General features: G+C 33.3%; 2 protein-coding genes across 2 annotated transcripts in view; one reads left to right on the forward strand and one right to left on the reverse strand.

The window, feature by feature from the left end:
• The window catches only part of LOC307194431 (macrophage mannose receptor 1-like), a gene marked incomplete at its 3' end in the record, with an annotated part of 193,115 nt that overhangs the window by 27,342 nt on the left and 151,521 nt on the right, over window positions 1–14,252 (reverse strand). The gene's annotated exons all lie outside the window — the stretch shown is intronic.
• On the forward strand, window positions 1,319–6,118 carry LOC307193642 (NKG2-A/NKG2-B type II integral membrane protein-like). The gene is made up of 6 exons (XM_079935917.1): window positions 1,319–1,636; window positions 2,028–2,126; window positions 2,614–2,667; window positions 3,193–3,344; window positions 5,254–5,354; window positions 5,676–6,118. The coding sequence occupies exons 1-6, from the start codon at window positions 1,450–1,452 to the stop codon at window positions 5,794–5,796; spliced, it is 714 nt and encodes a 237-aa protein (XP_079792043.1). The 5' UTR covers window positions 1,319–1,449; the 3' UTR covers window positions 5,797–6,118.

Below are 14,252 nucleotides of genomic sequence, written 5' to 3' on the forward strand. Positions count from 1 at the left end.
GTTTTTTGTGTAATAGTATGTTAATATATATTTTGCTCAACCTTTATAAATAGATTCTTGGAAAGGAATTCATTACATAACAAAAGCCAAACATAATTCCTCATATGTGTACTTAGAGTCAATAAAAGCAGCCTGATTTTATAACAAAAATCAGGATGAGGTAGCTTCCTAAATGCTAATTTAAACTTAATTGTAAGTAATGAAAGAATTTTTTAAAAACTTGAACAAACACTGCAAAAAAATGTACCATGCTAATTAAAGACACTCCTGCTTAATAAATTACTTAACAGGGTCTAACTGATATGAATTAGAAATAGTAGCATAGAAATTGTGACTAAAATAATAATTAAAACTGATACTTGTTGAGAACTTATAAGTGTCAGGTTGAGTGCTCAGTGTTACATGCATTGGATATTACCTATTCTTAATTCCATTTTAGATTAGTAAGATAGGTTACTAGATACTAAATAATTTTTTAACAGTCACACTCTTGTAAGTTTCAAAGCCATAATTTATTTCCAGGTCTTTCTGACTACAGCATCCATTGACTGAATTATTAAGTTATGTTATCTGGACTTTTTTATAAGTAATTTTTATAAGTAATTACCATCACTTATACAACTAAAATGACCTTTACTAACTTAGACATCTATAGGATCTTTCTGGAAGTTTGAATTAACAGTGTTCTTCCATAAATTACTTATATTTGTTTATTATTTTGTGGGTTCATATCTTAGCCATTAAGTCAATTATCGATTACTTTTACAAACTAAGTATTTTTTAGTCTTTTTCTGTTGTTTTATTTTCAGTATTGTCTAGGTTATATATAAGTTTAGTGTATCATGTAACATTTTCCAATACATGAAGTATTTCCTCAATTTTTAATGTCTTCTCAGAATTCCTCAACCATTCAAAATAACGACCATTTGGTAACACTTTTCATAAGTAAATGTAAGTCACCAAATAATGTAATTTAGTGTAGGAGATTGTTGTACATGCCAGCATTACACTTTCCCCATCTTTAAAATACTCTATCTTTAACCATTACTGGATTTCAAAATTATCATAAATATAGGTGAATCTCTCTTTTCTAATAAAACATTTTAATTTTAATACAAGCATTATAATGGTGTTAAAATATTTCTGTGGAATCTGAGTAGGATATTATTAGTCATGAACTTCTTTACTCCTCCCTAATTTATTGCTTTTCATTGTTTCAACCAAAAATATATTGTCAAATGTAGAATAACTTAAAAAAAAAAGTATTCTACCATGAGACACTTGTTTAAAGCTCTAAGGAATTTAGAACCAGGCCTTAAGATTGTTCTACTGCGAAGTGAGCACTAGACTCTACCCCGCCCATTTTACTGTACTAGGGATCTCATCTTACATACACCATTCATTCCTAAGTACACTTAGAGCACTGTCTGACATAATTCAGCTGCAGAGATGAATAACCAAGGAGTAACCTGTGCAGAACTGAAGGTAGCCAAGAACTCAAAGAGGCAGCAAATAAAACCTAAGGGCACTAAAAGTTCCATTTCAATAACTGAGCAGGAAATAACCTATGCAGAATCAAATCTTCAAAATCTTTATCAGAATCTTCGAGGGAATGACAAGAACTACCACTGCAAAGGTAAAACATTTAATAGTCACATGATGGAACTGTTCTAGGATATGCAGTTGGAGTACAGAGGTTGGAGAAGGAGTAGGGGATAAGTTCACATATTTTTCATTTTGAGGAACAGAACTTGAAGTTGGAGATGGGATTCTAATGTGAAACTGGAGGACTACTTTTATTCTGGCATTGCTGTAATTTGTAGTCTTTGATCAACAACTCATGAAGCGTTATATATGCTGAAAATGCAAAGGTATATTCTGAGAGAAAGATTATAGTGGTAGAAATGGGCTTGGGGTCCAAGTTTATATATGTAACTCCCTGTTTATGTGGGTTCTCTTGTTTGTAAACTTTCTAAACAACTGTCACCATCACTCTTTTCTCAGTGTTTCCTTTTCTTTCCCTGCAGATTTACCATCACCTCCAGAGAAGCTCATTGCTGGGGTTCTGGGAATCATCTGCCTTGTTTTGATGTCCAGTGTGGTAACAATGATAGTTTTTACTCCCTGTAAGTAGATTTTTGAAAAATTGTAAGGGAACTTTACACTTTAATGATGGTCAGTGCCTCTAAACAGTTCATAATATTATGGAATGGGCATCTCATTAAAATATATGCATTTAGACTAAATGTGGAATGGTTATTCTGAATTTGTCAAAAGTATACAACACAATAATTACAGAGAGTATGTAAATGTATATTCTGATTTCATAACTCAAAAGCATGCTTTAGGATATTGAAAGATCTTACTGAGAAATACAAATTAATTCTTGAGATTGGTTAAAACAAATACTATAAGAGATGGTGATCTCTTATAGCCTTTAGGCTTTTGAAATATTTTTTCAACCAAATCTTCATTACTTAATTTTTCTTGGTAAAATCAATTTTATTCCAGATTATTCTGATCCTAAGCAATAAACCAAATTTCAACTCAGAAACTACAATCATTATGATTTATTTAGATCAATATTAACTTTTATAATGATTAATTTTGTAGGTACTGCAATACGGGAGCAGAATAACTCCTCTCCGATAAAAAGGCTCCAGAAAGGTACATAATGATTTTCAAAGTTCTGATATAAATACAGTTTGTATTTTGTCTCTATCTTAGGCTAGTGAAAATAAGAATAGATTTTGGGGTTGAACATAAATTACAAAATATGGCAACAAATATTCATAAATAATGATTATAGGAGAGTGTTTCTCCCTATGCAACAATATGATCACCATACCCACTGTTGCCACTGGCTCAAATTTCCTCCCTCTGTAATATGATAAGAGACAAATAATTTTGCTATTCTAAAACAGAGGTTTCATTTCTTGATTTTCAGGACATGTAAAGAGTGGCTATTTCTGTGTGTTTGCTTTATACGGAGACATAAATTGGGGGGTGAGAGACTGACACTCTGTGAATGTATGAGTGTGGTTTGTTTTATATGCACCAGCCTTGAGGGTGCATAGATGTGTTTTATATATATACACACATATATATTTATACCTATGCATATATGTAAGTTAGTTTTCATTTTTTTTAATTCAAATTGTTTTTAGATAATAAATCACAATCTTTCTTCAGAATGTCATTCTGGTCATTGTCCAAAAAAGTGCTTTACATATTCCAACAATTGCTATTGTATTCATTTGGAAAAAAAAACATGGAATGAGAGTGTGATGGCCTGTGCTGCTAAGAACTCTACTCTGCTTTATATAGATAATGAAGAAGAAAAGGTAAGATACTAAATGTTGCAAACACTTTGTTAAAGGCTTGATTCAGTCAATATTATATTTGCTAGGATTCACTTGTGGTTTTGTACATATTTGCAGTTTGTTTAAGGCCTATTAATGTTCCATTAAACAACAGAATACAACTTTATGATATTCTATTTATATTTTTATACCATTAATACACGTTTGATAATTTCCAGTTCTTGCTTTTCATAAAAAAAACATGTTTCTACAAATGCTATTATTTTCTAAAATAAACTGTGCTATTTAATTTTACAATATATAAAGGAAAATAAACATATCATGATTTTGCATAGTGATCACAAAATGTATAGAACCATGTAATTGCATATCAGATCGTGGAATAGAAGTTTCCACTTCATAGCAGCCCCACTCCTCTGTATTCTCTCATCACTTCTCCACCCTCCGTGTATACCCACTGTCCTGACTTTTGATATTATAGAATCTCTTTGCTTCGTTGTTGTTTTTGTGTGTGTGTGTGTGGTACGCGGGCCTCTCACTGTTGTGGCCTCTCCCATTGCGGAGCACAGGCTCTGGACGCGCAGGCTCAGCGGCCATGGCTCATGGGCCCAGCCGCTCCGTGGCATGTGGGATCTTCCCGGACCGGGGCACGAACCCGTGTCCCCTGCATCGGCAGGCGGACTCTCAACCACTGCGCCACCAGGGAAGCCCCTCTTTGCTTGTTTTTGAACTTCATATACATGGAATCATAGAGTATGCATTTTTCTTCCTGTCTCCTCTCACCCCCATATGCTATTTTTGCAATTCATCCATATTATTGCATTTATGTGTAGTTTGTAAATTTCCACTGCTCATTATGTAAATATAACATTTAAAATCCAATCTACCCAATGTCTCTGGTTACAGATGGAGTCTCATGCCCTCAGATATAAAGAGGCTTCCTGGGTTCAGTACTTTTAGTCATGGGATCCCCTTCGCTGGTCCCACCTCCACCCCTACCCCCCAACTCTGGTATCTCTCGGTGGAGGGGGAGGAGAAGCCCTTACTCTGGCTGCTTCTTGTTAGCAGGTGTCCTGCTGGATCACCTTGTAAGGCTCACCTGGTGTCGCCCACAGGATTCCCCTCAACACCAAGGAGGAATGGCTAGGCTGGGTGTTGGGAAGCAGCAGGCCTAGGTCACTTTCTTCGGTTGGGTGGTGGATATAAGATGCCCCTAATAGTTGTTCCTTAACCCCAGGGTCGCAAACCATTTCACCTTTCTCTTTCCACCTTTCAGAGTTCTCCTTGACTTGTGTCTTTCATTAGTTCCAGTGTTTACAGTTGTACCTAGCTGGGCGCAGCTGAGAGAAATGAGTCTCTGACTCCTTGTCTGGTCCCTTGGATTCTAGCAACACAGAAACAGAGTGATTGGGGGTTGATCTAGTCAAAGAACGGTGTGAGCCCCAGGAAACCAAATCTTTGGCTTTCGCGTCACTTATTTTCTCAGTTTCATTCCCTTAATTTCCTTCTAAAACCGAAACTCTGAGAAACATAGAGGAGAAATCCATTGATATGGTCACAGTATCCTGAGAAATGGATGTCACAGAATCTAAAATCTTATTTAAAGCCTTGCTATGTTAGTTTTGACAACATGGGTAACAGTTGAATTACATGAATCAGAATTTTCCTTATTAACCTAAGAAAAACAGTGAGACTGCTAAGCATAACTGTTTGAGTTAATTTTACATCAAAAGTACTGACCTTGGTTAATGTATTTGGCAGTATTAAAACTTTGAACTTTAATATATTTTTACTGTTAGATGAGACTCTTAACACTCATTTTGTTCAGAAAACTAAGGATCCTATGAAAGAACACACTACTTGCCTTTGAAAAATTAATAAAAATCTTTCATGACGACTATTTAAGTGAAAATTCTTTATTTTGGGCTAGAAATTCCTGATGTCCCTATCAATTATATCATGGATTTCAGTCTTTCGTAAAGGCCGTGATCATCCATGGATGTGGCTAAATGGTTCAACTTACAAACTACAGTAAGTTTTTAAAAATAATACTGTATAGAGGAGGAAAAGATTAAAAATAAAAATTTTAAGAATAATATTAAAACATTTGTTTTAGTTGAATTATAGAAAGATGAAGGAGGATGTTGAAAGTTAATAAAATGTTGATATAGTTATTAAAGAATGGGCTCCTCAATAGCCCATTTCCCTAATAACAAGCTCTTACTAAAATTATATTAAAATATCATTACCCATTTTCAAACTATCTTTTATTACAGTGACATGGAAAATGCTATTGTTTCATGAGTTGTCCTCATATGATATAACAGAATTGTGCATTTCTTTCCATTACAGTATAACAGACCGATCACCTGATGAACGTAACTGTGCTCTGCTCTATCCATATGGCATTAAATCAGACAGTTGTGAGCGTCCCCATACATATAATTGCAAGGATCAGCTTGAGAAAATGTGAGTTTGGATGCTGTTGAGTAACTTTAACTTTTATGAAATGGAAATAATATTATGATTGTATAAATTTTAAAATGAATTATATTGAAATATAATATGCACACCAAAAAGTATAGATATCGTTACTTTTGTGTCTGGCTTTTTTTACTCTACATTATTTTTATGGCCTTCAACCTTTGTAAAAGATCGCATGTTGTGTGAGTCCATTTATATGAAATATCAAGAAGAGGGAAACCTATTCTAGAGGCAGAGAGTGGATTGTTGGTTACCAAGGGCTGAGCAGAGGTAGGATTGGAAAATGACTGCTGATGGTTACTATGTTTCTTCTGGGGGCGATGAAAATGTCTAGAGTTTGTTACTGTTGATGGTTGTAAACTCTGTGAATATACTAAAGAAAAAAAATCACTGATTTATACACTTTAAGTGGATACATTTTATGCCATGTAAATTACACCTCAATAAAGCTGTTTTTAAAAAAATCCTGGAATTATGTTTGGGATTGCATTTAATCTTCAAAGTAATTTGTAAAGATAGTCATCTTTACAATATTGGCTCTTCCAGTCAATATCATGCTTTATCTCTCTATGAATTAGGTTTTCTTTAAATTCTCCCTATTATATTTTGTATTTTTCTATATTGAGTTCTTAAAGATACATTGGTATTTCACTCTCATGCTTTTGTAAATGACATCCTCATTTGAAAATTTTTAGTAAGTTTTGCTGCTGTAAACAGTAATACAATGAGGTTTACATATTGGTCTTATAGCCAATGATTTCTCTGACTTTATGTATTAATTCTGTCATTTCAAATATATAGTCTTCTGGATTTTTATATAACAGCTCTTGCATTTGTAAATAATCACACTTCATTTCTTCTTTCCAGATGCAATTTTTTTTCTTGACTTATTTTTATAGGCTAGGATTTTATTTTCAATGTCGAATAGAAGGTACAGTAAAGGTTCTATATGTATCCTTTTCTATTTTTGAGGAAAAGATTTCAATATTTCATCAATATGAGGTTCATCTTAAGGTTTTTTTCATCATAAGTTTCTCATATGAAAACAGTTCCATAATATTCTCATTTTTCAAACAAATTTTATAATCAATTGACGTTACATTTGTATTGTTTTTCCATCAGTTGGAATGATAAACGTTTTCTCTGTATAATGATTATGAAGTAAATTACCTTTATTTCTTTCATATGTTAAACCAGTCTTGCATTTTGAAGTAAAATCACAATGATCATGTGTTGTCCTTTTTTAAAAAATCAATGCATATATTATATCTAGGTCAAGCTGAAGTTTTTCTTTATCTGTGTTCCCAAAGAAATTTGACTGAGTTTTCATTTACGTTATGTACTTGACAAGTTGTTACCAAGGCTATTTTTAGGAAGCATTTCCTTTTCTTTTACCTGGACCTTTGTGAAAGAGTACTGCTACGTTTTCAAGTGTTATTATTCACTACTAGTGCCATCTGAGCTTCTAGAACTTTTTTGTGGGAAGGTTTATATAACGAACTCAATTTCTTTACAATATGTGTTAGGTTTACTCAGGTTTCTATTTTTTGTGATGCATTTTGGTAATTTTCAATTTAGGATTTTTCTATTTTTTATAGATACTAAAATGTTTTCATAATATTGCTTTTTTTATCTGTAAAAACCACATGGTATCCCCATATTTATTATAGACATAAAAGACTTGTTTCTTCTCAAATTTTTTTTTTTTTGGCCACACCGCATGGCTTGTGGGCTCTTAGTTCCCTGACCAAGGAATGAACCCGGGGCCTCGGCAGTGAGAGCGTGGTGTCTTAACCACTGATCCATCAGGGATTCCCTCTCCTCATCTTTCTTTCAGCAGTCTTTTATCAATTTTATTAAATGTTTTCAATGAGAATACATTTGGCCTTGTTCCTCTCTATTGTAATTTTGTTCTTTGTCTTGATTTTGTACTATGTAGTGTTTTCTTCCTTCTACTTCATTTGGTTTTAATTTCACCTAAATTTAGCTTTTCCATTTTTAGTTTCTTGTGATGCATGCTTGGATTTCTGCTTTGTTTTGTTTTATTTAGTTTGTAAGGTAAGCATTTAAGGCAATCAATACTTCACAAGACAGACATTTGGTTTTATATTTTCCTTGTAATTCTTATAAAAATTTTGAACGTTCATTGTGGTCATTTCTATGGTCCATCTGTTACTTAGACATTTATTACTGAATTTAACACCATATAAGGATTTTCAAAGTTTTGGTTATTGACTTCTGCATATAGTAAAGAGCATTCTGTTTGGTTAGAGAACTTTCTGTGAAGCTAGAAATATTCCACATCTTTGTTAAAAGTGGCTGGTGTGAAAGAGGAACCAATATTAAAATATTATTTTTTTAACTAATTAAAATTGAATGCCCACATTTCAAGTGCCCACTTGCCAAACTTGCCTAGCGGCTACTGCAGTGACACCACTTCTATATTTTTATATGAATATGCTTGGAAATATGATTTATAGTGTATTTTTTGAAAATTTCTATGTAAAAAAATATGAATAGTCCATACTAGTATATAGTATGTGTTCTACATATATGTATTGATTAGTTGTCTAGTTTAAATCTTTCTTTAGCCTTACTGATATCTGCTTGTTTGTAAGCAGTGAGAGAGAATTGTTTAAATCTCTATTTGTAATAGTTCACTTTTTTCAAACTTATGTTGAACTTGTATTATTAAGTACATAAAGATTTTTTAGAAAACATTGCTAATAGTTTAGATACTCTATCTATCATTATGAAACATGCTTCATCATTTCCAATACGGCTCTTGCCTTCTATTATAACAGTATACTAACTATAGCAATTTTCTACTGGCTTGTGTTGCATGGTATATTTTTCATCTTTTTACTTTCCTCTTTCTTTAGGCTTTTGTTAAAGGAGTTTCTCATTAAGATAGTGAACAGTTATTTTAAATATTCTTAGAATTTAAATTGGAAGTTACTCTATATTTAACATAATTTTTAAATTATTATAAGATATATTTACATATATTATTTATATATAAGTATGTATTGTATGTATATATAATTAATTAAGTATAATATAGTTATCCTTAATCAGAGATGAATGCTACCATTTCTTTGAACTCCACTTCTTTTGTTGTTTTCTTTTTATCTTTCACAATAACTATTTTAACTATTTTAACTATCTTCTGTTGTCAGTTTAATGTTTTAAATATTATGTTATTAGTGCCCCACATTTTACAGCATAAATTCTTAACTCAGTAAAGTCTAACAAATTAATACCTTTACCCTTTCTCGAAAAGTGAAAAGACATAACTACCTTCTACCTTTATTTACTGCTTATGCCGTATTTGCTCCCTTGAATTCGAATACAAATATGTATTTTAAAATTTGAAACTTTATTGTTAATATTTTGTCGACTCGATATCCATTAAATATATCCACATAATTCTTACAACTCTTCTTTCCCTTCTGCATATCCAGGTTTTCACCTAGAATAAGGGTTTCTTTTTTTATATATACATCTTTATTGGAGTATAATTGATTCACAATGCTGTGTTAGTTTTGTTGTACAACAAAGCAAATCAGCCATATGCATACATATATCCCCATATCCCCTCCCTCTAAAGCCTCCCTCCCACCTTCCCTATCCCACCCCTCTAGGTGGTCGCAAAACACGGAGCTGATGTTCCTGTGTTATGCAGCTATATCCCACTAGCTATTTTACATTTGGTAGTGTATATATGTCAATACTTCTCTCATTTTGCCCCAGCTTCCCCTCCCAACCCTGTGTCCTCAAGTCCATTCTCTATGTCTGTGTCTTTATTCCTGGCCCGCTGCTAGGTTCATCAGTACCATTTTTTTAAAAATTCCATACATATGTGTTAGCATATGGTATTTGTTTTTCTCTTTCTGACAGTTCATTCTATATGACAGACTCTAGGTCCATCCACCACATACAAATAACTCAATTTCGTTTCTTTTTAGGGCTGAGTAATATTCCATTGTATGTGTATGCAACATCTTCTTTATCCATTCATCTGTCAATGGACATGTAGGTTGCTTCCATGTCCTGGCTGTTGTAAATAGTGCTGCAATGAACATTGTATGAACAATGTATATTTGCATTGTTATATCTTCTTGATGAATAACTCTTTTATCATTATATGCAATGACTTTCTTTAGCTCTTGTTACCATTTTTGTTTAAATTCTATTTTGTTTGTTATAAGTATCACTACCCCTTCTTTATTTTGGTTTCCAATTCTGTGGAATATCGTTTTTCATCCCTTCACTTTTAGCCTAAGTGAATCCTCAAAGCTGAAGTGAGTCCCTATACGTATCTATGTAGTTGGGTCTCAGTTTTCTTATCCATCCAGTCACTGTATGCCTTTTGGTTGGAGAATTCAATCCATTTACATTTAAGGTAATTATTAACAGGCAGGCACTTACTTAAGCCATTTTATTGTTTTCTGGATGTTTTGTAGTTTCCTTGTTCTTTTCTCTTTCTCTTGCTGCATTTGTTTGTGAATTGATAATTTCCCATAGTGGTATGTTTTGATTCTCTTCTCTTTATTTTTTTGTGAATCTATCATAGGTTTTCACTTTGTGGTTACCTTCAGGCTTAAATAATACATGCTATAGATATAACAATCTATTTTATGCTGATAACAACTTCAGTTGCAAACCAAACCTTACCTTTTTACTCTTTTTATGTTTTTCATATCACAATTTACCTTTTTTTATATTGTGTGTTTAAAAACAAATTATTTTTGCTATAGTTATTTCTAATATTCTTTTCCTTTAACCTTTATACTATTTCAGTATTAGAGTATTCTGGATTTGACCTTGACCAATGTCCTGTATATTTTCTAGGTTCTCATGTTACTAATTAGCATCCTTTCATTTGAGGTTAAAGAACCCCTTTCAGCATTTCTCATAAGACAGGTCTAGTGATGATGAATTCCCTCAGCTTTTGTTTGTTTTTTTGAGAAGATCTTTATCTTTCAATTCTGAAGGACAAATTTGCCAGGTTGAATATTCTTGCTTGGCAGTTTTTTTCCCCGGCACTATCCCACTCTCTCCTGGTTTGTAAGGTTTTGCTTGGAAATCTCATAGCCCTCTAGGAGTTCCCCTGTAAGTTACTATCTTCTTTTTCTCCCGCTGGTTTTAAGACTATCTCTTTGTCCTTGATTTCTTTTTACAGTTTTATTATAATGTGTCTTGGAGAGAATCTCTTTAAGTTGATTTTGATTGGTGACTCAGGAGCTTCATAAATGTGGATATCAAAATCTCTCAGCAGACTTGGGAAGTTCTCACCATTATTTTTTCAAAATAACTTTCCACCCCCTTGTCCCTCTCTCCTCCTGGAACTCCAGTAGTCTGCAAGTTGGTTCTTTTGATGATATGCCATATATCATATAGGCTTTATTCACTTTTTTAGTTGGTCTTTCTTTGTTCTCCTCTGACTGGATAATTTCAAAGGTCTTGTCTTTTAGTTTACAGATTCTTTCTTTTGCTTGATCCATTTGGTGTTGATGCTTCCATTATATTTTTGTTTCATCTATTGTATTCTTCAATTCTGTTTAGTTCTTTTTACGATTTGTATCACTTTGCTAACCTTATCATTTTTCATTTATTGTTTTCCTTAGTGTTGAATTATTTTTCTTTTTTTCTTCTAGCTCATTGAGCTTCCCTGAAACAGCTATTTTGAATTCTTTATTGGTTAATTCATAGATTTCCATGTCTTTGGGGTTGGTTGCTGGAAAATTACTGTGATCCTTTGGTGGTGACATTTTTCATGCTTCTTGAAGTTTTCTATTGCTGTCTTTGTATTTGAAGTAGTAACCACCTTCTCCCGTTTACTCACTGACCTCAGGAGAGAATTACCTTCCATCAAAACTGCTAGTGATTCTGAGGCTTTTTAGGACCTTTTATGGATGCCCCTGCTCCACACTTTGTGCTCCCTCTTGTGGCAAAAGTTTTAAGTTTGTATACCTTATCTTAATTTTGCAATGAACCAGGCTGGGTGCTGAAAGCCTTTCTTTTGTTTTCACAAACATGATGTTAAAGTTCATGTTTGTGGTCTCTTGTTGGCCTTCAGATTCAGACTAGGTTTCTGCACATGCTCACTAGCCATCTGCCAAAGCTCACTCTCTATGCTACAGTTGGGAGTGCCCACAGGGAGGCAACTACAGGGTGTGGGTGTTTTGAGGTGAGGTGAGCTTATTACTGAGGGTGCCTGTGGGCCAGTTGGGCGGATCCAAGTGGCTCATAGGCAGGTTTCCTGATGGAGCCAGTGACACAGTTAGTAGGATCTGCATCCTTTTAATGCCCTTTTAGAGTCCTATTTGCTGCTATCTTAGACTCTTCTCAGCCCCCCAGTTATACATATGATTCAGTGCCCTGGGTGAGGCATGAGAGAAATCAGCCTCTTTGGCAGCCTCCCATATAGCTGAGAAGGCCGGGTGTTCACTCACACTCTCTTACTTTTCCTAGTGGAAAAAACATGGGCCAAGAAGGTCTCTCTTGGCCCTAAAACTGTGTTTCCATGGAGGAAGGGTAACGTAGGTAAAGTCAGGTTGCTCCTCTTATCTTCTCTAATGCATCCAATCTCATATTCTTTGCTCCAGTGGTGTGGTGGAACTTCTTCTCTGGAAGCCTGGACCTCCACAAGGGTTCTTTTGTCTGTGAGTGATTGTCTAAGACATTGTTTTCCAGAGGTTCCCTGAAAGAGGGAGGAACTGGAGCTGGTTCACAGGCAACTGCAGGGTCCACAGATGGGACTGAGTTCTGTATCACTCAATTTCAAATCATATAAAGTGGAAAACACCAAGAATAGTCAAGACAGTGTGGGTGAAGAGCATGAAGAATATATTTTGTCATTAGTCCGAGGAACCGAACCAAATTCTGGAAAATAAAAAAGTCTATGAATATATTGAACAATAAATATGTGGTTGCAGAGGTAATATTACAGATCCTAAGAAAAGAATAGATTATTCAATTAAGATGATGGAAAAAATCATTTCCCTATGGAAAAGTATTGAATATCAGAGATCTAATTATGAAAGAAGTCCTCACAAGTTTAACAGAAAATACAGCTGCAAACTTCAAAACCTTTGGTGAAGGATACACTTCTCAATCAAATTTCCAAAAATCCAAATCATAAATGCAAACGATGCTATAAAGTAATAATTAAATAAGTAAATTTATTATCTGGACAGTAAAATATATTATTAAGATTGGAAAGATACACCCAGACTAGCACAGATTATACAATCAGTGAGTGGTTTGCTGGATCGGGCTCATAGCTAATCAAAAGAGATTATTGTTAAAATTTCAGGAATTTTGAAAACAAGCTGTTAAACACAATCATTACTAAAATTCAATTATATAAATATAAATATTGTAAATCATACTAACAATAAAAGTAATAAATACTCAAAACTCATTTTTAGTTATTTTGCTAAATTTACTATACTTATGAAGTTATTTGCATCTATCATATCTGGTTGTTGAAATACTGTACAATGTTGTACTACTATAAATCTCTTCCCTTCTCAATTCTGCATTCAGTGGTATCAGGTTAGTAGCTTTAAATTTGATTATGGTCAGAGTACTTACACAAATAAAATTGGCAAACTCTACCAATGAGATCTTCCCCACCACCATAGAGTGGGTTTTTAAACATTTACTAATTTACACTGGGTGCACTTAACAATAGATTTCTATCTAGAATATACAAAGAACTTATGTAAGTCCATAAAAAGGCAACCGATTCAACATAAAATATGTGAAAAGACAATTCACAGAGAATTAGACCTGAATATTCCTTAATGATACTATTATAAAAGTTAAATGTAAGTAATTATCATGCAAAGGCAAACCAAGACATCCTAACAAAATTTTGTATTCACGATATTAGAAATATGAAAAGATTGTAGATTCCAAATCATGGATATGGTGTGAAAAAATGGAAGTTCTCATGTACTTCTGCTTGGGGTGAAAGTAATAACAAGTTTTGAAAAGCAATTTGTCAATATTTGTGAAGTTTTGAATATATTTATACTAGTACCCCAAAACTGGTAAGTACATAGTCTAAAAGAAACACTCCTGTAAATATGGTTAAGGAAAGATATTGAAGAACATTCAAGACAGAATTTTGTGATAATAAAAATGAAAAACAGGAAGAATCTGAATATCCTTAGAAAAGAAAATAGGTGAAAATATTGTCCTATATTCATAGAATAGACTATATTTTATGAAGAAAGTGAATAAAATAGCACAATATTGAGTATATCAATATTAAGGGAGGTCAAAAATACAAATTTGAGCCAATATAAATAATTCTAAAAATACACATTATACATTGTTTATGTCCTTTTTAAAAATACATGCAAGACATAGCCGTATGTATTAGATATAAATAAATAGGTAATAGGGATCCTCTAAAGGGAAAAGAGGGAA

Source organism: Stenella coeruleoalba (genome assembly GCF_951394435.1).
Source record: "Stenella coeruleoalba genome assembly, chromosome: 11".
Classification (NCBI taxonomy): Eukaryota; Metazoa; Chordata; class Mammalia; order Artiodactyla; family Delphinidae; genus Stenella; species Stenella coeruleoalba.